Source organism: Aythya fuligula, chromosome 26, assembly GCF_009819795.1.
Source record: "Aythya fuligula isolate bAytFul2 chromosome 26, bAytFul2.pri, whole genome shotgun sequence".
In the NCBI taxonomy this organism is placed as follows: Eukaryota; Metazoa; Chordata; class Aves; order Anseriformes; family Anatidae; genus Aythya; species Aythya fuligula.
This window is the reverse complement of record NC_045584.1, coordinates 2,287,156-2,310,120: the sequence shown is the minus strand read 5'-3', so window position 1 is coordinate 2,310,120 and position 22,965 is coordinate 2,287,156. Positions and strand designations below refer to the sequence as shown.

Genomic DNA, 22,965 nt, shown 5'->3' with positions numbered 1-22,965 from the left:
TTTTTTTATTAAAAAAAGTGTTTATTGGAAGGCAAAACAATAAAATTCACAAGTTGATAACATACAGGTGTTGTATGCTGATTCACAGACAGTTACAGTTCCACAACTACAGTAGATCTAGAACAAACTGATATTTCACCATATTAACTGAATGGTTTTAAGAGGGTTTCTGCTATACAAACAAATTACTCTGGGAAGAGGTTACCACCACGCAGACCTCTGGAGTGGAAGTGCAGTGTAAGGGCCTAATATCTTTAGCTGGTGGTCTCTGGAAACAGTTACAAAAGTTTTTTTTTTTCTCATTTAGGTTAAAGGAAGTTTCCAATAACATTTCACTGTTAGAAACTTGCAGAGCAGAGAAAATTGATTCTCTTCTATTGAACTAATTAGCTTTTATTAAAGGGTATATACAAAAATATAAAAAGCTTAAAGAATGTCTTCCATTACAAAGCATTGAACATCCCTTAGAGCGCTTGAAAAGCTAGAACAGTTAACCCTCGTGTTCTGAACAGAGTTGTGACTGCAGCAGCTGGTGTGTAGGGGCGTTAAGTTGTATGGTAGGTTCTAACAAGCTTGCACAGTGCTCATAGGTCACCTGTACTGGAACTAGATGCTTCATTCCCCATTTAGACATTAGGATACACTGCTCAGCATCAGTCTGACTTGATCCCAAGGCAGCACCCCTCCACTTCAAATAGAATTAACCTTTTGAGAGAAATAAACATACATTATGGAACTAGAGACATATAACCATATCAGATAACGTCTGTATTCCACAGGAATGAGTGAATCACAATCTTTGACCAGGGGAGAGCTTGACTGGGGCTTAAGTCTAGTATAAAATGGCTAACTAATTAAAAAATTTTGCAAAATAAAATGGAAATTCTTAAACGTGCTAGACATGTCATAGTAATGACTGGCCTTTTTAAACACTAAATCACAAGTGTTGAAGTACATGTCATAGCTTTCCATTTTTCACCATAGTTTTAAAAGTAATTCTTTTGTCACTTCCTCCAGACTTTAATCCGGATTTATACAAGTTTAATGTTTTGTAGAAGATGCAAGACATCTTTCTTCAGAGAGTCTTATTCAGGTGGTGGAGGGTCTTGCGTTTCACGCTTCACTGAAACAATAGGGAAAAGAGCGCTTACACATTCTGCAGTCACCTAAGCTGTCCGAAATGTTTCATGGAATGAGGGCTTTATTAATAAGGATTTTTTCCTTTTGAGCTTTACGTTAATTCGTTTTATTATATAGATCTACTGCGGCCATAGGTAGAAGTGACTTTTCAACTGGCATGCCAGTTTTTTTCGTTTTAATTACTGTTTAGTTTAATGTAACACAGACTCTCTGCAAAAATCTATCACTCGGGTAATTCTCTCCATCTCCTAAGAAGCACCTCCACTTTGCACCCTTTCTGAAACTGCACTACTATGATTTTTATTGCCAGTTCTGGGTTTGACAGAACACAGCACTAACTGTAGGAAACTAGGAGTTGGGCAGGGCCAAACAGTAAGCGTGGGCCAGCTTCATTCCAACCACACAGACCTCCTTCCTGCTTTGGCAGCCATCCATCCTGTGGTATGGCTCCCTCTGCTACTTTTACGACAATCCTATTTTTTGAAGGATAAGATTTAAAGATAGAGGCTACCGGTGTTGAAGCCATGATGTGGCTTGCACAAAACAAGCTAATAACGTTTCAGAAATTAGAATACAACATAACCCTGAAAAGGGAAAGATGCAGAGTTAATCAGAGTGTGTCTACTTACCTTGTTGATTTTTTTTTTAAATCCATTATATTAGAAAGAATGAAGAAATACTCAAAATTGAGTTTATACTCTACAGTAAAACTCTAAATAGGACAAATATCATTAATAAGTCTGAACGTTTTTTTAAATTGCTTAGCAACATTCACTTACATTCATCTCTGGCCTTCATGCGTGCGATAAATGAGTAACTTTTATTTCTTCGGTAGTTTTCATAAGGGTCATCTAATGCAACTCCCACTCCTTTATATTGATCCCATTTGTCTCGGATATCCCCTCCTTTAATTGGATCCTGAATTCCTTGCTCCTTGGCTCCCAATCCACCAGACCCACTCCATCCTGCAGAAGGGACACAACATTGCAATCCTGTACCTATTGTATTACTAGAATTCTGCAGAATAAGCAAACATCATGAAAACAGCTAAAGAAAACGTCCATTCAATGTAGCAGGATAACAGTCTGAAACAATATATGAACCGTGTTCTTTTTTTTTTTTTTCCTGAAAGCATTAACATGCAGCAAGTCTGGGAGTAGAGAAACATTAACGCTATCCCTAAGAACATTTAAGAGGTCAAGGGGAAAGACAATGCAAGCCCAATCTGTTTGGTCAGATGCTGATCTACACTGTTGGGAGATGAAACTCCAGGTAGCTGAATCCTATTTGATGCCAAACTCACATCCCTGTCTTCTACATCCTTCCCAGAAGGGCAACTGCCATCGTTGTTTCACGTTTTATGTACTTACATCTCTGAATATCCTTACTCTGTCCTCAGAATATGAAGGTGCTGAAAGGGACAATACTTAGGAATGTGCAAAAATTAATGATGTCCAAGAGCTGAGTGCCTGATTGTGTTTCCTGGCTTATATTCCAAACCAGTACCTTACCCATTTTCACTAGCATCTGATGGCCTTTATTTTCTTCTCCAAGTCTTGATTCTGGTATAGGAGGCCCAGAACTGGAGCCCAAACCAGCAGAAGAACTAAGGAAATAAAAAAAAAAAAAAAGGAAATTAAAAACAAGCAATACTGTTCTGACCCAGTGCAAGGGACTTTAAATCTTGTTAAATATTAACATCCAGTATAATCCCATTCATTTTACGATCTTTTTTTTTTTTTTTTATAAAGCTATTAGGTTATGGAGTTTTAAAGGTGCCAACAAACCTTATCTGCTTCTCGGTACAAGGGAGAAATCAAACACTAGTCTTCCTCACACAAAGAGCTCTTGGAGGATTTTTCCCCCATTCTAGGAAGGCTTATAAGGCCTTCACAGCTGCACAGTGTTTTGTTATAAAGCCATCACAAAATGGTAATATTTTCTCTATATATATACAGAAATAGCACAAACACTATTACCAAATCTGCTTGTCATCCTTTCTACTATTGGTGAAATACTTAATGCACTCAGTTTACGAGAAAAGTACCCTTTATGATACTTATCTGAACAGTCCAGGTAAAAAGAGAAATAAACAAATAAAAGCTTACGGAGGAGTGGGGCTGCGAGACCGGGACCGGCGCCGCCTTCCTGGGGAGTAAGATTTTGATCTGGACCGTGACCGTGATCGCGAGCGGCTATGGGAAGAGCGGGACCTGCTCCGGCTTCTGGAAAAAGACAGCACGTGAGATCAGACGCACAAGTTTCCGAAGCAACATCCAGGGTTCTTTTTTCAGCCCTGAAGGTTGTTTCCTACTGCCTCTGACTTCCTGAGATTCATCCCATTGCACTGTACCTGGACTGAGAGCGTGAATAGGATCGTGACCGAGAGCAAGAGCGAGATCGTGACCTTGAATAGGAGCCAGATGATTTTGAAGATCGTGAATTGGACCGGGAGGATGAACGACCTCGGCTTTTAGACCGACTGCGAGACCGAGAAGGCCCACTGCACAGATAAAGGCAGAGAAACTCCAGTGAAATTCCTTGGAGATACTTGAGAAATGCAAATGTAGCTTTGATCAAACTCAAATTACACAAAAGCACTATATTTCTGCAAACAATCCAATCAAAACCTAAGTGTGAAAAAAACAAAACTATTTTCTACGGATTAGAATTTCCAGCAACTTAAAATCCAGTTAATTCCACCAACATACTGCTGAACAGATTTTTCTTATACTAGTCTGAGGTGATCCTAGCACCTTCCAAATGAACAGCATGCATCAGAAGGCACCAGACAGATCTCTCACCTATTTCTCTTCTCCTGACCTTTCCTCCGTCTCGCTCTCATTTTAGCTCTGAAGAATTCGTACAGTCCGTTCTGCTCCCAGCCTTCACTGCAATAAATCAACCACACATAGAACCAACATCAGTAAAACTCTACTTTGATCCACGGAGCAATTAAGGATTTCCTCTAGATTTTGTAGGGAACAAAGGGCCCGGGCAGAAAGGTCTCACACATCTCAGTGCAAGATCAAACAGTTTAAAATACAACAAGAGCACTTATTTTCAGCATTAGAAGAACCAAGACACAGGCGAAGGAGAGAGAGGCACTTCTTGTTTTGAGACAGCTTCGTAGGGCATTTTCCTTACCATATTGTTAGCTATACCTACTCTTACCTGTTTCTAGGCCTGTCATGAGATGGTGGACTATAAAATGCCTCAACCGCAGCCAGTAGTCTCTCACTGGGGGGCATTGGGGGTGGAAGACGTATATCTTTAGGATCTAAAGGTTTATACTCATGATCTTCAAGCTGCCGGAAACAAAACAAATTACATTCTTGTCATGTGTCATGGGGTTGCTACCCTGAAGAGATAAATATAGATTTAACTGTGTAGGGACCTCACAATTCACTATTGGATTAAAAATGGTCCAGCAATAAGGATTCTGCAGATGACCCACTGCTTCCTTGTGCTATCACAACCATTTTGATTTCTATAAGCCAGCACAACACCTATTGGAGCATTATCTGGATCACCAGGTAGATAAAACACACATCTTATCTATCCACCTCTGTGATAACAGTGCCTGGATGGAAACCTGGTAAAAGCTGGTGTATGCTGAGTAACACGAAGTCAAGAGATGGAATAGACCTACTTGTTCATCTCAAACACAGAATGATAAATGCAAATATCCCCCAAGATGCTGATACAGGTGCATGTTCGCTACCATTCTTGGCACATATAACACTAGTGTTGCAAAACATCTTTGTAAGAAAATTCTGAATACCAAAACTAGTGCACAGTGGCCCCATCAGAACTGCAGGGTCTCTCTGCCCATCTGAAAATCACTGGGGGTAAGACTTTGAAAAAAATGAGTCTTTCACAGATATAGGCTCAACTGGCTTTCACTGGGACACAACACCAAGTTTTTACCATTTTCACTGCCTTCCCTCACCACCCGCCCATACAACAACGTGCTGAGCCTGAGGGCTGCTGGAGGGAAAGATGTGAAATCGAAAATGTACACGTTAAACTACCCATAATATTCACTGTGGGATTTTGATCTTTTAATCCTACCAGTCAGGGCCCAATTTCAAGCACTTACTTTTACAAGCGGAGCCATCAGTCCAGCAGGAAGATCAAAGTAGGGAACGTTTGGCACCAGACTGGGATCATCATGGTTCATGTGAGGGGGGCCCTGTCGCCGCATGTGAGGAGGCTGCCCGTTAAATCCATGTGGGGGAGGCCCGAAATCAGGGTGCTGTGGCCCTCCCCAGGGAGGATGCTCGCTGATTCCAGGATGAGGCAATCTGTGACCAGGGTGATGATGAGGAGGTCCAATTTCTGCACAGAGTGGGAGGGTTAAAACATTTTACTTAGCTACAGAGAAGGGAAAGGCAATAAGAGCAGTGTACGTCAATTAGCACGTTTATCCTAAAAACAAATCTTGGCACCTTGTAGATCAAGAAAAGCAACAGAACGGAAGAACTAGGACCTGTAGCCAGCCTCATGTTCACAGAAATCTTGCAGTGCATCTCTTTTTCTGGCTACAGCAGCCACTCTCAAGACAACAGGAAGCTAACTCTAAGCCACTGCTTACTTTGGGACATACTGTGGTCAAAAAGTACCACAAGAAAGATGCTCAAGAACAAAAAGTTTCAGATGCAGCAGGCCAGCTGCTGACGGGATCTATTTCTGAAGCCTAAACACACAATCATGGCTTAGCATCAACCTAAACAGATCCGTAATACACACTGCCTCTATGCCAAATCATTATACATAAAGAAAGAAACATGGCAGGAATTAACTCACATGAGTAGGTGACAAGAAAATGCTTGAAAGAAGTTTAAAGCAGTGTTTCAAGAAGAGGTAGAGATAATATCCTGTTAAAGTAGGAGTGAGAGGCATCCATCCAGTCACTGATGGACAAACCATTTGCCATGAATGCCAGGAGACCCTGCTGAACTCACTGCGCTCCGCAGAAAAAAGGGAAGACTGAAAATCAATACCTGCTGCAGGGGGACCAACGGCTTTTCCAGGAAGTCACTACAGCCACCACACAGTCCTCAGCCTCTGCTATTTGACTCATCTTTATTAGGATTTGAACGTAGGCTGCGCTGTCATTGCTTCGTCACTTTCCTAATTTTAGCTGGTTTAGTAGATTCCCCTCCTCCAACATCTTTGCATGATACAACAGATGTTCCGGGTCATCAATACAACCCAAAACACAGCATCTTTTTTGAGCTGAAAAACCTTAATTTCCCCACACACACCTCACCCAGACAAGAAAAGCTGTTCTTCCTACTCACTACCACAGCTCTTAAAAAAAAAAAAAAAAAATCTTTACTGGAGAAGTTAGACACAATCCTAAATACATAATTCATTGGTTTTCAACCTTTTTGGGACTTGGGGAAATAGAAATCTTTTATGCTTAAAATAGCAACTCCTACATTGCCATTTTTAAAGTTACTTGTCACACAGAACCACAGGGATCTTTAGATACTATGTTGACAATGATCATTCCAGAATGATCATAACTTCTGGATGTGGAAAACTAAATAGAAACTAAATCAGGGCAGACCACCACCAGACTTCAGCGGGGGCCTGCAGCCAAACCCAAGCCACAAAGGGCAGGCACACAGTGCCCCGACTACGTTCTCAGACATCCCCGTGTTCCAGCGAGAGAGCAAACCCAACGAGGAAGGGAAGGATCATTTCACCAGACACTACACCAAGCCACACAACGCTAGCCACGCACGAGACAGACAACTGAGAGCTTTTCTCTAAAAATAAAGAGCGGAAGAGAAGACCATGGATACACAAGAAAAAATGCTTCCATCCTGCCTTCCTCCAACCTCTTCTATCTAGGGAAGACCTAGCTAAAGAGACCTCACCTACAGCCTGACGTACAAAGAACTGAATTTGGAGGTAAATCCCGCCTCTCACCTCTGGGCTATTTTTAAAATGAAATAGTCACAAAAAGAGTACCCAAAGAGCCACTGACTTGAGCTTGGATTACAGTTTCTGGTTATCCTGGTTGTGGAAGGAAGACAAGAAGCAAGGAAGCATCCAATTCTGCACATATTTCCTACTGAGTCAGTTAGTTGTAGCTTCCCAAACCCAAAAACTCAGTATTTCTCAGGAAAACCTGAGCACTCCACCAAGAGTATGCTGTCACCCCAAAGCACTACAGTTTGTAACAGCAATCAGTATTGCAACGTAAGAAAACCTGGCCCAGCACACACTTTACCTTGAGGAAAATCCCCCTGGGGGTAATCAAAACGATGAGGATAAGGAGGCCTTTCAAAGGGATGGCGAGGTGGAAAATCATCCTGCATGAAGCGAGGTGGAAAGCGGTTGAAATTATGCGGATGCGGGGGCTGGTTGAATTGGGGATGTTGCTGATGTGGAGGAAATGGGCCTCTGAAGTGAGGTGGCCGCTGCATTCGAAATGGAGGTTCCCTTTGACCCCCACCCCATGGAGGTTGTTCGTGCTGGTTGTTCCACGGGGCTTCAAACTGGTTGTTCCAAGAAGGATCGGGCTGGTTGTTCCACGGCGTCTCTCGCTGGTTGTTCCAGCCTTGATCTCTCTGTTCGTTCCACATTCCTTCATGGTTGTTATTCCATGGAGGACAGTGAGGTGGTCCCTGGTGGTAAAAGTAATGAGCCTGGTCATTAGGCTACAAGAAAGCGATAAAAACATTCTACCTTTTAAAGTAAATATTGCCTGCAGACAATTTCAAAAATATTTCTGAACAGCTGTGGACTCTTCCTGTCTCTTCTCTGAAACTAAATTGCTAGGGAACTCAGTGCTGAACTTGAAGACAGCACTTCTTGTTCTGCTCATTCATATGGAAAAGTGCAGTAGCTGACAACCTGAAATCCAGCCTAAACTTTGCTTTCAGCTATGCTGAGAATAAGAAAGCTTTGGATTTTAATCTGAATGTATAACCTTCCCAGCTTTTCAAAACACTCCCGCTCCCAAGATGGAGTTTCTGAATAGGTGAAGTTCCACCTCCCCCTACATCTCATTTCAGAACAGTGCTTGATACCTGCTGTTGACCCCATGGTGCAACAGGGTGAGGTTGGTCAAACCACGGTGGTTTATTTGGAGGAATCTGATCGTGAGATCCAGGGCCACGAGGTCCACCAGAGGCAGGATCCTGCACTCCAGACCCTGTCGCGTCATACTCTGAAGAACCACCTATGGGCATCTGAGATTTACCATCATCTGAAACAAATTGGAGACAGTTAGAAGCATCCAGGTCACAGGCAGTTACTAACACCAGCACACTTACAAGACTCCATTAGAATTTTGCTGGGTACATAGTCACATTTTACAGAAATCTACTACTGTGAGAGAGATTTCTGACAGATTTCTAACACTCATAACTTCTTTCCTCATTTATATTCAAGCATCAGACTGCACCAGATGCAAGGATCCAGGCAGAAGCCTGAATCTGTTTGAAACAAACTAGCAAAGCACAGTAGCTCACAAGCAAAATGTAGGGAAATAAATAGATAAAAAAAAATATAAAAACAAGTCTCTTAATTTTTTCCACCCACTGGTTTCTGCACAGGTCCCCAGAACAGGTTAGTACCTGCTTGTGTAACTGGAGCAGATGGCGGAGCTGAGGCTGGTGCTGCTGTGGGGGCTTGAGGCGGTGGGGTTGATTTCACCTCATTCTCCAGAGGTGGAATTTGTATTTGTTGCTGCTGCTGCTGCGTTAAACTGTTTACAAACTCTTCGTGTTGAGTTTTTAGGTTCTGTATCTGCTGTTGGAAGGCAACCTGTACAGGCTGTACTACTGTTGCATACTCAGTGATCAAATTTGCCTGATAAAGTGAGAAATTGAGGAGAACAAAGTTAGTGCTGCACGTAAAACAGATCCCCTATGAGCTCATTCAGAATCTCCTATATTACACTCCCCCCACCTTCCACGAAATAACTCTGCTGGCAGAAGGACCTGGTCACACTATGAAGCTCTGAAATATTCTCTGCAGGACAGAATCCACTGTCCATATTAAGTCTAGCTTTCAAATACAGCTAAAACCAACAGCATTCATTATTAATGCTAAAAATGAGTACCTCCCACTGCCAAAACAATTTTAATGCTTAGCATATAAAATTTAAAGCTATGGCAGCGTATACAATTTAAAGGTATGGTTTCTTTAGTACCCCTTTATCAAGAATCAATTTCCATAAAAAAAGAACACTCAGAAATAAGCTTGACTGAAATGTAATAGTTACTAATGCAAGTACTTTCTGGGACCATAGCAACAGCCAGATTATTGAATGTTTGAAGGAACAAGGTAACGTTTCACATTTTCTGTAATCCCTTGTAAACAACTTCAATAGGGAGGAGGAGGAGGAGTGTTAATAGTTGCCTTTCAAAACGAAAAACATTTCCTAAATTTTCATATTTACAGGCATATTTTGAAAAGAGTAACTTTTCTTTTGTGGCTAACCTGGTACTGGCCAAGTCCAAGAGCTGGGCTCTGTAACTGCTGAATAATTGACTCATCAAAGTATCCATTTTTCTCCCATAGTTGAAGAAGCTGCATAAATTCAAGAGTGAAAGGTGCTTAGAATTGATGAACAATCACAGAAAAATTGAGGCAATTTTTTTTTTTGTAAAATATTTCCAGCTTTATCAAAAGACCTAGGATTTACTCAGTTGTATTTGGAACCACCAAAGATTCAAATGCATTCAACCTTTTAGTAATAGCTAAAGCTAAGTACTCTTAGGTTGTACTTCAAATAGGTTCAAATGCAAAGCACGTCCTGTGAAAAGATTTTGTGAAGACAGCCAGACTAAAAACATCTCAGCAGTCCTCTTCTGTCCTTGTAGTTGTGAATTTGCCTGGCATTAACCTAACAAAGCAAAGCATAGTTAAACTAAAACCAGATACTCACTCTGGCAATTTTCTGTTGCTTATCCTCCTCCACTGCTAAAAAACTGGTACAATAAATAGGTACAACCACCTTCTGTAAAGCAGCCAGGAGATCCCGTGCTTGCTTCCGCTGGCTTCAAAAAAGGAAGGGGAAGGAGAAGAGTTACTGCTGTTCACTATAGCATTAAATATAGCATTAAAAGCATTGCAAATCAATTCCTCCCAGCTTCCACTGTACCAAAAGATTCATAGATATAGAGTTCCCTCCTTTACATTTTTACTGTACAGCCTTAACTTGAATAAAAATATACAAATTAGATAAAAGTTTAATTTGATTATTAAAGCACCAGATCTTTGTGCCAGCTACAGATGTTAAGGCATCTGCTAAAAATAATGAATACATTAAAAATAAAAGGTGACTAGTCAAAGAATATATGTAGCAGAGACAGCTTTCACCCAATTAATCAAAACATAAAACTGAAAAACACAATTTAATCCTTACCAGTGATGCAATACATCATTAATTAAGTAAATCAGGTGCAAGCGAAGCTCAAAGTGAGCTCCTTCTGCTGTTATACGATTTCGCAGGTGCCCAGCCATCAGCTCACAGTGTGCAGGAGATTTTGCATTACTAAACATCCAGTTCTTGCCAGCCTTAGAGAAAAGAAAGAAAAAAAAAAAAAAAAGCTGGTCTAAAGTGTTCACATCATAAGGACTCCCTAGAACACTGAAATAACTGCCAGAAGAGAAATTTTCAGGTAATTTTCTTGCCTACCATACAAAACATAGTTATTTTCTATACAATCCCAAAATTCCGATTGTTCCTAATCCACAACAGCACCAAGTAAGTGCTCAGACTAACATCACTTACTGAGATTGCATCTTTTGTGCACGTGTCGATTATTGGCTGCAACAGGTTGTCAAATTCATTCATATCTAACTGGGTTTCCTCCAAAACTTTCTGCATCTGCTGCTCTATTGCAAGGGCCACTGCTGATGTGACTTGTTCCTGAAAAAAAAAATAAAGTTATAAAATAAAATTAAATTACATCCCATTTTCTTTTAGAAAACTAAGCTGCTGTAGCCCAGGCCTCTTAGCCTCTTAACCACAAGCAGCTCTCTCAAAGACCAAGACCCTTTACAGGCAATGTTATCACACATAAACGTTTTGATTATTTGTTTTTAAGAAGACTATTCTCATTCTTTGGGGAAAAAAAAAAAAAAAAAAAAAAAAACTGTATTCATTTCTGCTTCTTATGTCCCTCCTTCATTGAAAAAAATAATTGCAGACAGGTCCTAAACATATATTTCAGGAGTGCTCCCTTCTTCCATAAATCCTCGGTTTGGTTGTCAGTAACATTAAGGGCAAAGTGGTGCCTGCAAAAACACCTAGTTCAAGTACACAGCACCTTCCCGCCCCAAATCTGAATCTGCCTTGAGGTACAAGATTATTTTAGGCTACTGCTAAAGTACAACCACATTTATCGCAGTTCCCAGCAGCCTCCAGCATCAAATGCAGTCACAATTTCTTCCACTCTGTGAACCAGCAGGGCTTTTCATATACTAAATATATTATCTTAATCAAGGACCAATCTTACTAAAGCATCACATACATCTGTTCTAAGGATTCGGTGGCAATTACCGTGGAACTAAAATAAGTACAATAATGCCTCCTCTCCTCCCCAACACCCAAACCCACCACCCACCAGTCAGATGGAAGCCTTTCTCTCTCCCTTCACTCTGAATATTTGCAGCCACGGGTAGTTTAGGATAAGGCAGATGAGTGCTTATTTCACACCAACCTGTCTCATGGCAAGGAGATGCTGCTCCTGCTGCTGCAGGTTCCACTGACTCTGCTGGATAAGTTCCTCCACAGAAGGAGTGCCCTGAGGAGCTGGGATGGGAGCAGCCGGTGGTGGGAGAGACGGTTGGGGCAGTGGCTGGATCTGCGTTGTAGCCTCAATGTCTTGACTTTGCTTGCACAGCACTGTCAGACAAAGTAAACTCTTAAAGCAAGCCTCAAATATAAGTCTGCTACCACCAGCCCATACACAAACGCTGTGCTGGTTCCAGACCCTCATTCTTTACATAATGGTTCGATGCAAAATGTCAATCGTGCAATTAAGGGTGGGTGGTGCAAAGAGATGAGGGGGACAAGCGACTCCTTGCTCAATGGGAGAGGAACGTCTCCAACACCAGACCAGCTCCCGGAGCTCTGTGTGGGACCTCCCGGTTCCCGAGTGCCCCCTGTGCCCACAGCACAGCCCAACCTAGCTCCAAACCCTCAAAGGGGAGGCGTGCAGAGCCGCGGGCAGGGCTCAGCCATCTACCTGGAGCTCAGAGGGCAGGAAGAGGCCGCAAACCGATCCCGGCAGGGTACAGCGAAGCCAGGGGGGGCAAAGCGGCTCCGCGGGCCGGGGCCCAGAGGGGACCGGGAGGCAGCAGCCGCAGGGGAGGGGGGGGGGGGGGGGGGGCAGGGCCCGCCGCCACCCTCGGCCGGCCCCGAGTCGCGGCCCCCACTCACGCTGCTGCTGTTCCAAGGCCAGTTTGTACTTGTAGTAGCCGTAGAAGTCGCCCCCGAAGAGGAAGGAGAATTTGGGGTTCTCCTTCTGCTTCTCCATCGTCATCTTCTCGAACTCGGGCCCGTTCCGCGCCACGAACTGCGCCAGCTTGTCGATGACATTCCGCAGCTCCTGGTCTGTGGGGAGGCAGCGCCGTCAGCCCGCGCCGGGCCCGCTCCCTCCCTTCACACCCCTCCCAAACCTTCCCTTCTCCCCTCTCGCCCCCCTCAGACCCCCCCGGGGCCGCGCTCACCGTCGGGCGGCAGCGGCATCTCCATGGCTGCGGGACAACGGGGGCGCCGCCGCCGCCGCTAGGCCGCACCGGCCGGAAGTGCCGCCAAGCGCCACGCGCGGCCGCGCTTTACGGCCGCGTCGCTATGGAGACCGCAAAGGGCGGGAACCTGACAGGGCCCGGCCCCGGGGCGGGAAGGGGCTGAGGCGGCGGGGCCAGGCCCCAGCACCCGGGGAGGATCCGGGGTGGTCACGGTCCCCTCACGGTCCCTTCCCCGCCGCTCTGTCACGGTTTCCGAAGCCGTCTCGGCCCCAAGGCTCGCCCCTCGCCCTGCCCAGCCTGGGAAGCTGCTTCTGGGCTGCGGGTGGCTCCCCGCTCGCTGCCGTTCCTGCAGCAGCTAGTTCTTGTGCTTACCAAGCCCTAAAAGTACACCAAAGTACATCCAAACTAAAAAGTACATCCACATCCAAACTAAAAGTACATCCAAATTGCACTCAGGTTGACAGAAATCCATAAAGCACATTAAAAGAAAGAATGTCGTTCAACATCTGTTGCGTATCTGGGAAAATCCATCACTGCAGCACTTGGGGAGACCACAGACATGATGTAAAAATGTTAGGAACATGGATGTGCAGGGAGCTCAGGACAGCCAACCGAAAAATATAACTGTTAATTGCCCTATGAAGGGACATTTAACTCACACCTGAGCACTGTTTCTTTCCACACGACTTCATTTCTTTACACACTTAAATGTTCAAGTTGTTTCTAGTCTTTACCTTATCCTTCCTTTGGCACCTGATGGTCCGTTATCTTTCAAAATGTGATTAAAACTATCTGACAGCTTGAGAATCCCTATAAAAGCAAGGTGCTGATCTGATCAGCTTCACAGCCCAGTCAAGAGGTACGAGGCTTGGTGGGAATTGCTGAACTCCCTTTGCTTACTGACACAATTTTTAGAAAATGCTTGAAGACCATTTACAGGAGAACCAGAGATGAATTGTAGAAGGCCAAAGGGAAGCCTGAGTATTCTAGCACTTTTATTCAGTGCTCACATGGATATCTAATCACTTTCTTAAATTTTAGGTATTAAATTACACTTTTCAGCATTTCCAGTCACATACATAAGACTCACAGACATCCTCACAAAAAGGTAGAACTTTTTATTCTTAACAAGACATACCATGAAGACCCCACTATATTATCTACAGAATATAAAAACTCAGAAAGAAGATGGGTGTTTTCATGTATCCAAGAAACAACTGAAAAAAAGAATATCAGATACAGTCTGATCATGATTCTACATCACCCTGCAGTCCTGGAAATTAACACTGATCCCAGAAGACCAGATTAAGTTCAAATCTTATTAAAGATATTTAAATCTTATTTAAAGCTTATATTTAGAAGTAAGAAAATTTTCAAAATTCATAATGATGCCTTCCAGCAAAAATGCTTTGCACATCAGAGCCCATGCTGCCACCATCCAGGCTGCCACATCCATCAGCACGCAGCAATGGTTTATCCACCAAGAGCCTCGAAAGCTAGTTACCTGACAGAGGTGTCCGTCAAAAAACATCTGAACGCCTAATATATTTTAGGCAAGAAAGAGTCCCAGGCCCTGAAAGACCGATGCAATATCTTCCCTTCATCCCATACGGGGATCCCAGCTTCAGTACCAAGATCCACATGCTGGAGGGCTGCATCACGGGCAATCCAACCAAGTAACATCTGGAGCTTCACAGAACAAGAGTTGAAATAAGAAGAGGAAAACAACACAAAACTGTGCATTTGCTTAAGTGCTGGATTTCCTATCATAAGGATTGTGGGATTTTCTTGGTAAAAACACCTATACTCACATCAATTTATGGACTACTAAAATAAAACAAAAACAAAGATGGGTGGTGGCTGCCACCTGCATATTTGTATTTGCATATCTACATAGTATGATTTATCATACACCTGTGATCTCAGGTTTAATGAATGTTTTACCAGGTTGTACCATCACCATAAAGATATTTTCAAATTATCTTTAACAGCTTACAATATGGTTCAGAAACAGAAGCCTTAGAAAAACAAAACTTTCCCTTTATTTGTATTGCACCTTTTTCCACAAATAGCTACATGGCAGAAGTTTCTTCTGCTGCAAAATGCTACATCAGAAAAATGTGGCTTTGAACACACATTGGAAAGAAAAGGTCTTGAGTTTAGAAATCATCATGAATTGACCCCAAATTACCAACACTTGTTTTTACAAATCAGTGTACTCCTACAAAGCCTAAGTATTGCCTCAATTTGATTTATTTAACTTTCAGGTGTTAAAAAAAAAAAAATCACCCAAGCATTTTACCTGATGATAAAGATGCTCTAATCACTACTGGGTACTAAAATTCAGTCTGCAAGGGAAATGCTTTCAAGAGATCTTCAGAGCACCACATGATCTAAGGAGCTATCAAGAGAAAACCCACACACAGCGGGGGAGATTAATCCTTTCACACTGGTATTTCTAAACTATCCAGGACTGTTTTGGCAAAAATTTCCCGATTTTCTGATGTATTTACATATGTTAGAAATGCACAATGGAAATCAAAACATTTCTAAGGGTACCAGCAACTAGTGTCCTAACACTAGTTACGGCATCCAAATCATGCTCGTTTCAGTCTTAGTAAACATCCGGTAAGGTGTCACACCCATATTAGCAAAACATTAATCTGATTTCTCGTATGTGGCCAGTATTAATGTATGGCACTCCCAAAGTTTCCTGCAAGTAAAAAGAAAATGAAACCAGCCCCCTTCACTTTAATAACAGGGTCGTTATACACGATTGTCTAGGTATGCCCTTTTTATTCCAGTGTTTCCATACTTTCTACAGACCTATGTACATAAATACGTCATTAATTTACAAACCATGTTAAAACAAATGCTTCACCTTGCCAAACAAAATCTTGTAGCAGTCCAAGATTAAAATATATATTACAACAGTATCAGAAACTTCCTTTACCTGAATGTGGGCAATATTGCTTAAGGACTTGGATTCAGGTACTCAGCAAAACCACCTCTTGTAACTGATTCACTCAACCGTTTTAATTATACATCGTACCATGCAAAATGATCCCTGCTGACCACAGACGTGAACTACAAGAGCATGAACACTGTCAGCCAGGCTCCAGGGAAGAAGCCCAGAGATTCACACTCTGGGCCCGGTGTGATATCCCTTATTTTGGGTCAGTCCCTTTCTGCTCTGCAAGTACAATAGTTCTGTTTCAGAGACAAAGTCAGGCCATGAGCCCAGGCTGGAACTTGGGACAAGGTAATTTCAACAGAAAGCCCTCATCTGCTACCGTACTCTTGACAGAAAAAGCTGAGCTAAAACCTGCCACAGTAAGCGTGCATGCAAGCTCTCTCTTGAAAGAGTTGCAAAAAGATCTGGTTATGTTCTTCAGAGAGCAAGCCATCTAAATATATTTAATGAAATCTCTGATCTGTGAATACGGCATGTGGAGCTTTATTCCAACTAACAGTTCCAAGCTGTATGAATATATTACAGTGGTAGACAGACCAGAAAATTTACAGATGAACTCACAGCACGTCTGTACATCCCTGGGGCCCCCACTGCTACTGTCTTCTGGTATTTCAACCCCCCCGAAGGAGGGAAACTGAGGCACAAAGAACACCAGCATTTGCAGGAGTCTAACAGTTTCCAGCTAGCTTCCTCTGAAAGCAGTCAAACAATCTAAATTCTTCTCAAAAGTCTCAGCCTAAATGTTTCATCCTCAAATCAAACTTGTGCAGAGCCAGAATCTAATCCAAATCCAGAGTCCACATGATTCTACATTTTTGTAACAGCGCTTAAATATTGGGAAGTGAGCCTTAGAAATACACATGTTGCTCTTTACAGTATTAAAAGAAATCAGTATACATAAATTAATACTGGAATAGGCAAAAGCAATTTCATATGAAAGAATGCTTTTCCTCATAATCTTGTCCTTGTTATTTGGGGTTAGGAAATAATTTATTCACATTTTATAAACTAAAAGCCCATGTTCTAACCTAGTATGAACAGATTAAACTCCAGTCAAGTCAAGAAGTTCTGCTCACGGACATTAGCAGCATATTTAACCCATCTCTGAAGTTTCAGATGGACCATTTCCTCTTTTGGACTGTATTGTGGGAGGTAATCTACATAACTACCTCCATAGTCAGCCAAAAGAATAAGATCAGGTTGACTTTGCCCTTAAAAATAAATCTTTATTATCCAGAAAGGAGTCAAATCATCATCTCATATCACGGAAATGGTCATTTTTAAAGCAATAAATAGGTGGAGGGAGTGTTGTGTACAGCACCACACCCTAAACGTTGTCACTGGTATCTAATACCTCTAGTAAAAACACAATATTTATGCTATCAAAAATTTCACTGTACAACAGCTTTTCTGTTAAGGAAAGAAGGCCCCTAAAACCTTTTTTTTTTTTTTTTTTTTTTTTCTAAAGTATTAATAATAATAATAATCTGATTCAGTGAAACCAAAGTTCAACTGGTTTCATTCCTTTCATGCATAAATGCAGTCTGTAATTCATGATAATCAAACCAACTTGTCTTGAATTTTGTTCATTTATATCGACTGAATCAGTTTTTATTACCCATAATTATATATTTACTGCTGATTTAAATATTCTTTTTCTTAGCTATTTACTAATTGAGCTAGGGGAGTTGCAGGAACAGAGAAGGATACAAAGTGTAACTTCTTTCAGCTGAAATTAGAAGTCAGACAAAATGCACAAAACAGCTCCGACTGCAGTAATTAAGAAACTTTAAAAAAAACAATTAGGGGCTAAAAAGATAAGACTTAATTGTTTCTTGAGAATGATGATTATTCAAATGCAAGCATTCATAATATATGAATCATATAAGGAAGCATAATTTATGCATAAAACTGAGAAGAAAACACCTTAAGCCTTTCAATTTCTAACCAACAAGAGTGTTATAAGAGGTGTAAAGCAAGTTAAAAAAAGTAACATTATTCCAAACGTTTTATTTGTCAAGGTGTTTTCCGTATTGCCAGGGAAGACCTATGTATGAAGTTACAGGACTACGTTGTTCAGAAAACAATGGGGATCTTAAGCTCTGTTAACTACAGTGACTGGAACAATAATGATATTAGAGAAAACAGTTTCTCTACATATGAAGCTTGAAATATGCTTCTTGAAGGGATCAATCTTCCTACTGTCTATTCTTTCAGAAATACTTCTGGTTTGTCATCAAAAACTGAAGGTATAGGCATAGAAATAATTAATACCCACACGAAGTTTCGTTTTTTGCTCAAGATGAATTCAAGACTACTTATCTGCAACTGATATACATACGTCAATCCTCCCAAACCAACAAATTCTGATAATCAGAAATGTGCCTAGTTACAATTTTCCCCTAAGCATCATTAAAACATAACAGAGAACAAATTAAAGGTTACGTTATCAGTGTGGAAACAAAGTACTGGCCAGAGTTTAGCTGCCAAAAGAATACTCAATTGACAGACTCCAAGTAGGAGCAGTGACACCAGATATTTTGCTCTGATGTTTTGTACCTGCAGTTCACCAGACTCTCTCTACAAGAGCTACACTGTGCATTTCGTTCCAGTGTCAGACCTAGCTGTTTCACATTTAAAGATCTGCTCGGCAGAAGCTGAAGGTCTGTACCACTTCCACTACACATGCATCTTCCCTTCTGCAAAACCTGTACAATAAAATGGCTTTACATTCATGGATGTACTAAAAGTTTCTGATAATGTTGGGGACACTTTGATATCACAGTCTATACCTGTGCGCCAGGACTCTAAATATCAAAACGATTTAAGTTGTAGGTAGTTGGATAGTTTTGCCGATTGTACTGGAAGTGATCTGTTAAGATATTGGTTCGCCCATACTGATAGTCTCCGTGCTGTGCAAATGCTGTAAGTCCATTCTGAGACTTTTCAGGAGTGTTTCGATGCCGGTCCAAATTCACAAGGTCTCCAGTCGTAACTGGAAGTAACTGCTTCTTTGCTTCTTGGTTTGCATCGTATTTTGTCTAGGAAAGAAGGAAAGAATGAACAAAAGAATGGTTTTCTAGGTTATTACCTAACATATCCTCAGACCTAGGAAGAAAACACACACTTTTAAAATGACACACCTATATACGTCTATTAGAATTTTAAAATCCTAGTGCCTCCTAATAAAAATCTCATTCTTCCTATATGCCAAATCATTACTTTTCTCTTCTGCTCAAGATATTTTAGTGAGTTACTTCCTAATCTTCATTTTTCAAGAAAATATTAAGATCAAAATTTGTTAGACACCTAACAGCACCCGGCCAGACCCAAGCGCTTCAGTTTTATGCCACGCATAAAATAAGCCAAAAAGGCATAATTCAAAACTACTGGACTGTTTCAAGTGAGCTTCCTGAATAAACAAACAAACAGATAAATGCCTTACCTTGTTGTATAAGAAGACTCCTAGGATAGCTGTCATCATTCCAAGAACATTGGTGCTAGTAACTGGATTGCGAAGCATTATAAGGGACACGGTGATGACCATTATTCTTTTGGTGGCATTTGCAACAGAGTAACTTAGCGGGCTGATCAGGTTGAGAATACTGAAGGCAATGACATTCTGGGCAAAATTACAGAATCCACTGATTATAAGTAGCATCAAGGTCCAGGACCAATGAGACATCGTGCTCTGCCAGGAAAACAAACGTTACAAGAAAAAAAAGGTTTATCTCAGGTAAGCGACAAAGTAACAGAAATAAAACATGAGTCACTTCTTACCTGCCTTTCGATAGGAAGAACAGCTGCAACTTCCCTATGGTTAAGTAGCACCCAAATATGCAACTACATATTCTGAGAAAACACCACACGAAAACACCACACACGTAACATGCACTCTGGGTGCATTTGTTCCTGTCTGCAGCTCTCAGTTCCTCAGGTTCAAGCTGTCACATATGCTACCTCTCCTAACCCTGGCATGAATTCTCATGATAAACTTGTTTCATATATTGTTTTGTGAAACAGTCTGCAGGTATTCCACAGCAGTTCCTTCCACGCTGATGAGGAACTACACTGAAATATTTAAGTGAACATTTTTGTATGGATGTATTTTTTTCCTCCTGTCTTAATTGCAGACAGTTTCCCAAACGTAACACTTACCAAGTCATTCTCTACTAAGAAGGAAGAAAGATCAACCAAAACCCATGTCGGGATCATGAAGAACACAGCATGGCACCCAAGTATGTTCAGCAACCGAAGATGATGTATTCGGGAATCTCTTAACACCTTAGGAAACACACCATGTAATCAGCAAAGATTCAGTAGCCATGTAATGGTAACAACCTCAGACAGACAGATACACCACGAATAAATACTAATTTATTACTGTAATATTGTAAATATTACAATATTAAATTTGTAAATACTGTTATGGTATGAATTCCCAATAAGGACGACCAAAGAAAAACAGATGTCTTTCCGAAAAACAATGGTTTCTTCACTGGTGACTATCTTAGTATTAACAACACACATTTAAAAGGCTCTACAAACCAGAAATCATTTTGTAACATTCAAGCCACACCTTTTAACTTCGCCTCTTTGTTTCTAAGGCTTCAAGGAGTGTCCTGTGTTGACACTGACTCATTCACCACAGGAAAGCGATTTGATACAGCAAGGTATGTTAAAAATTTTCAACAAACTGTTATATTTAAGCACTATCAAACTGTCAGAAGACAGGGCTTACAGGAAAGATGGGGAGAGACTTCACCAGAGTGTGTAACAATCAAGGATAACAGTTTTAAACTAAAGGAGAGATTTAGGGCAGCACAGACTGCTCAGAGAGGCAGTGCCCAAGGCCAGGCTGGACGGGGCTTTGGGCAGCCTGGGCTGGCAGGAGGGGTCATGCCCATGGTAGGGGGTGGAACAAGATGGACTTCAAGGTTCCTTCCAACCCAAACCATCCTATGACTCTAGGAAAGTCAACATCATCATCATCCCTCTGTACTGGAAAATACATGCTACTCCTCTGAAGGGTGACACTACTGACCAATACCACGAACAGCAAAGCTGTTACCTTCTTTGAGAAGATATTCTGAAGTGAAAAGCACAGAGTAGCAGCAAGTGCACTGATGAGTCCCCACATGTCAAAGGAAAGTTCGGTGACTGTGGCCAACAGGACCCCAGTTATTATGGGGATCAGAGACAAGTATACCTGAAAAAGGAATAGAAAAGAACAGCTTGCATCTTCTAATAATTTTCATTTTAAGTGAGTTTATATTTACTGCTGATCTGGGGAAGAAAGGAGAGAGAAGAATAAAGCAACAGATCAAGGGATCAGCTTTTATATTGTTGTGCCTCGAGGAAACAAAGCAACTACAATAAATGCCAGAACAACTCCAGTATGTTGGAGAGCATCACCTTGCTCAATGTTTAGATGTGTTAAAAGGAAAAGGAACCATGTAATCTAATTTCAACCACAAAATTCACCCAGGTGACCAAAGCCAAGCCTTCCTGATCCCAGCCAGCAAAGCACACCACAAAAACCAGCAAGAGAAGAAACCTCAGCAAACCTGTCCGCACCTTCGTCGTCTGCTTTTCCTTCATTATGATCCGGGAAAGAAGAACCACCCATATTGGCATCGTCGCTTTTACTGAGAACGGAAAGAAAATTTCGGTGGGGATGCAAAGATTGGGCCAGCTCCGTTACAGACCGTCAGCAGAGGGCGAGCACTAGGGATGGAGCAGGGGCTCAGCTCTGGTCCCACCACAGCCAGAACCTCAGCCCACGCGGGGTCATCCCTTGTCACTGCTCTGGGCAGCCATACAAACGTGGGACGCCCTTTGTGGTGCTCGGGGACACTGCAGCAAGCACCTGTACGAGCACATGCTGGGGCAGGGGAGCTGCAGCAGGCACCCACCTGAGCACATTTAAGGCTCTGGGTCCCTGCATTGGTGTGAGCACGTACTGGGGACCAGGACCCCATGCCAGGCAGCCACACAAACACACACCGGGCCCTACAACGCTACACTGGACCCTTGTATGAGGGCATACAAGGCTTTTCTACACTCAGAGGGTGGTGAGGCACTGGCACAGGTTGCCCAGAGTGGCTGTGGATGCCCCACCCCTGGAAGCGTTCAGGATTAGGCTGGATGAGGCCCTGAGCACCCTGACCCGGTGGGTGGCGTCCCTGTGGCAGGGGGTTGGAGCTGGGGGAGCTCTTGGGTTCTCTCCAACCCAAACCACTTTATGATTCACGTCACTACGTGGGACACCCACAGGAACCTGTTCAGGCCTTCAAGTCGCCAAACAGGCACCAGCACAAGCACACAGAAGGGTCCAGCACCCTCCGAGCACCCACCAGGCCTCACATCACCCCCCGGGGCACCACAACGAGCACCCCCAGCACCCCAGGACCCCCCCCGGGGCCACACAGGGAAGCCCCCACAGGAATCCCAGGACCCAGATCCCCTTCCACACCCCCTCCAGGCCCTCACCTGTGTGCGCGTAGGACACCGGCACCCTCCAGAGCGAGACGTGGGCCGAGACGGAGGCGAAATACTTGCCGAAAGCCAGGGGCAGGATGTAGCGGGGGTAGGCGCGGGGCGGCAGCTGGGCCGGGCCGGCCGGCGGCACCCGCCAGGCCCTCAGCAGCGGCGGCAGGAGGCCGCAGAGCCCCAGGATGTGGAAGAGGGAGACGGTGACGGGCCGGGGGAAGCCGCCGAGCAGCAGCTTGTTCACCACGTTACCGCCGGCGCTCAGCCCGTACCAAGCCAGGCAGAGCGCTGACACCCGGGCGCCTTCCCGTAGGGCCGGCCCGCGGCCTCCTCGTCCCCCTCCTGCCGTTGCCGCCCCCACAGCCGCCGCCGCCGCCGGCCCGGAGCCGCCCGGGGCCGTCAGCGGGGCCGCCGCCATGGCTCCGTGCTCCCCCCGGCCGCCGCCGAGACGTCACCGCCGCCAACGCGTCGCTTCCCGGGGCGGGCCCGGCCGCGGCCGCCGCCTCAGCGCCTACGGGGGCCGGCAGGGGCCTCCCGTAACCCCCCCCCTCAGCTCCCGCGGCTCGGGTTAAAAGTAGCCCGGGAGAGAAAGGGGAGGACAAAAAGAGGCCCCGGGTGGGTTTTCTGAGGTG

At 43.3% G+C, this 22,965-nt stretch overlaps 2 protein-coding genes across 3 annotated transcripts; both read right to left on the bottom strand.

The window, feature by feature from the left end:
- Positions 1–11: 11 nt before the first annotated feature.
- Positions 12–12,913, bottom strand: CHERP (calcium homeostasis endoplasmic reticulum protein). 2 transcript variants are annotated; one of them, XM_032203470.1, is made up of 18 exons: positions 12,847–12,913; positions 12,557–12,730; positions 11,835–12,019; positions 10,904–11,041; positions 10,535–10,686; positions 10,055–10,166; positions 9,607–9,696; positions 8,739–8,973; positions 8,190–8,368; positions 7,388–7,784; positions 5,243–5,481; positions 4,315–4,448; positions 3,945–4,031; positions 3,494–3,643; positions 3,249–3,365; positions 2,652–2,746; positions 1,920–2,105; positions 12–705 (listed from the first exon to the last, which is right to left on the bottom strand). In XM_032203470.1, exons 1-18 carry the CDS (start codon positions 12,869–12,871, stop codon positions 701–703), a joined length of 2,700 nt encoding a protein of 899 aa, XP_032059361.1. In that variant the 5' UTR covers positions 12,872–12,913; the 3' UTR covers positions 12–700. The 2 variants fall into 2 exon arrangements, with proteins under 2 accessions (XP_032059361.1, XP_032059360.1); XM_032203469.1 differs by lacking the exon at positions 12–705 and adding an exon at positions 718–1,123.
- Positions 12,914–13,965: 1,052 nt separating this feature from the next.
- Positions 13,966–22,751, bottom strand: SLC35E1 (solute carrier family 35 member E1). Its single transcript, XM_032203472.1, has 6 exons — positions 22,334–22,751; positions 21,419–21,489; positions 20,913–21,050; positions 20,000–20,125; positions 19,287–19,532; positions 13,966–18,882 (listed from the first exon to the last, which is right to left on the bottom strand). Exons 1-6 carry the CDS (start codon positions 22,749–22,751, stop codon positions 18,649–18,651), a joined length of 1,233 nt encoding a protein of 410 aa, XP_032059363.1. The 3' UTR covers positions 13,966–18,648.
- Positions 22,752–22,965: the final 214 nt, after the last annotated feature.

Coding starts and splice junctions, on each gene's coding strand:
- CHERP (XM_032203469.1), bottom strand. CDS start 12,871: ATGGAGATGCCGCTGCCGCCCGACG. Junction 10,167..10,534: donor AATGATGTATTGCATCACTG/GTAAGGATTAAA, acceptor CCTTTTTTGAAG/CCAGCGGAAGCAAGCACGGG. Junction 2,106..2,651: donor TCAGATGCTAGTGAAAATGG/GTAAGGTACTGG, acceptor TCCCTTCTGCAG/GATGGAGTGGGTCTGGTGGA.
- SLC35E1 (XM_032203472.1), bottom strand. CDS start 22,751: ATGGCGGCGGCCCCGCTGACGGCCCCGGGCGGCTCCGGGCCGGCGGCG. Junction 21,490..22,333: donor GGTGTCCTACGCGCACACAG/GTGAGGGCCTGG, acceptor TTCCGTTCTCAG/TAAAAGCGACGATGCCAATA. Junction 21,051..21,418: donor AGGAAAAGCAGACGACGAAG/GTGCGGACAGGT, acceptor TTCCTTTTTCAG/GTATACTTGTCTCTGATCCC.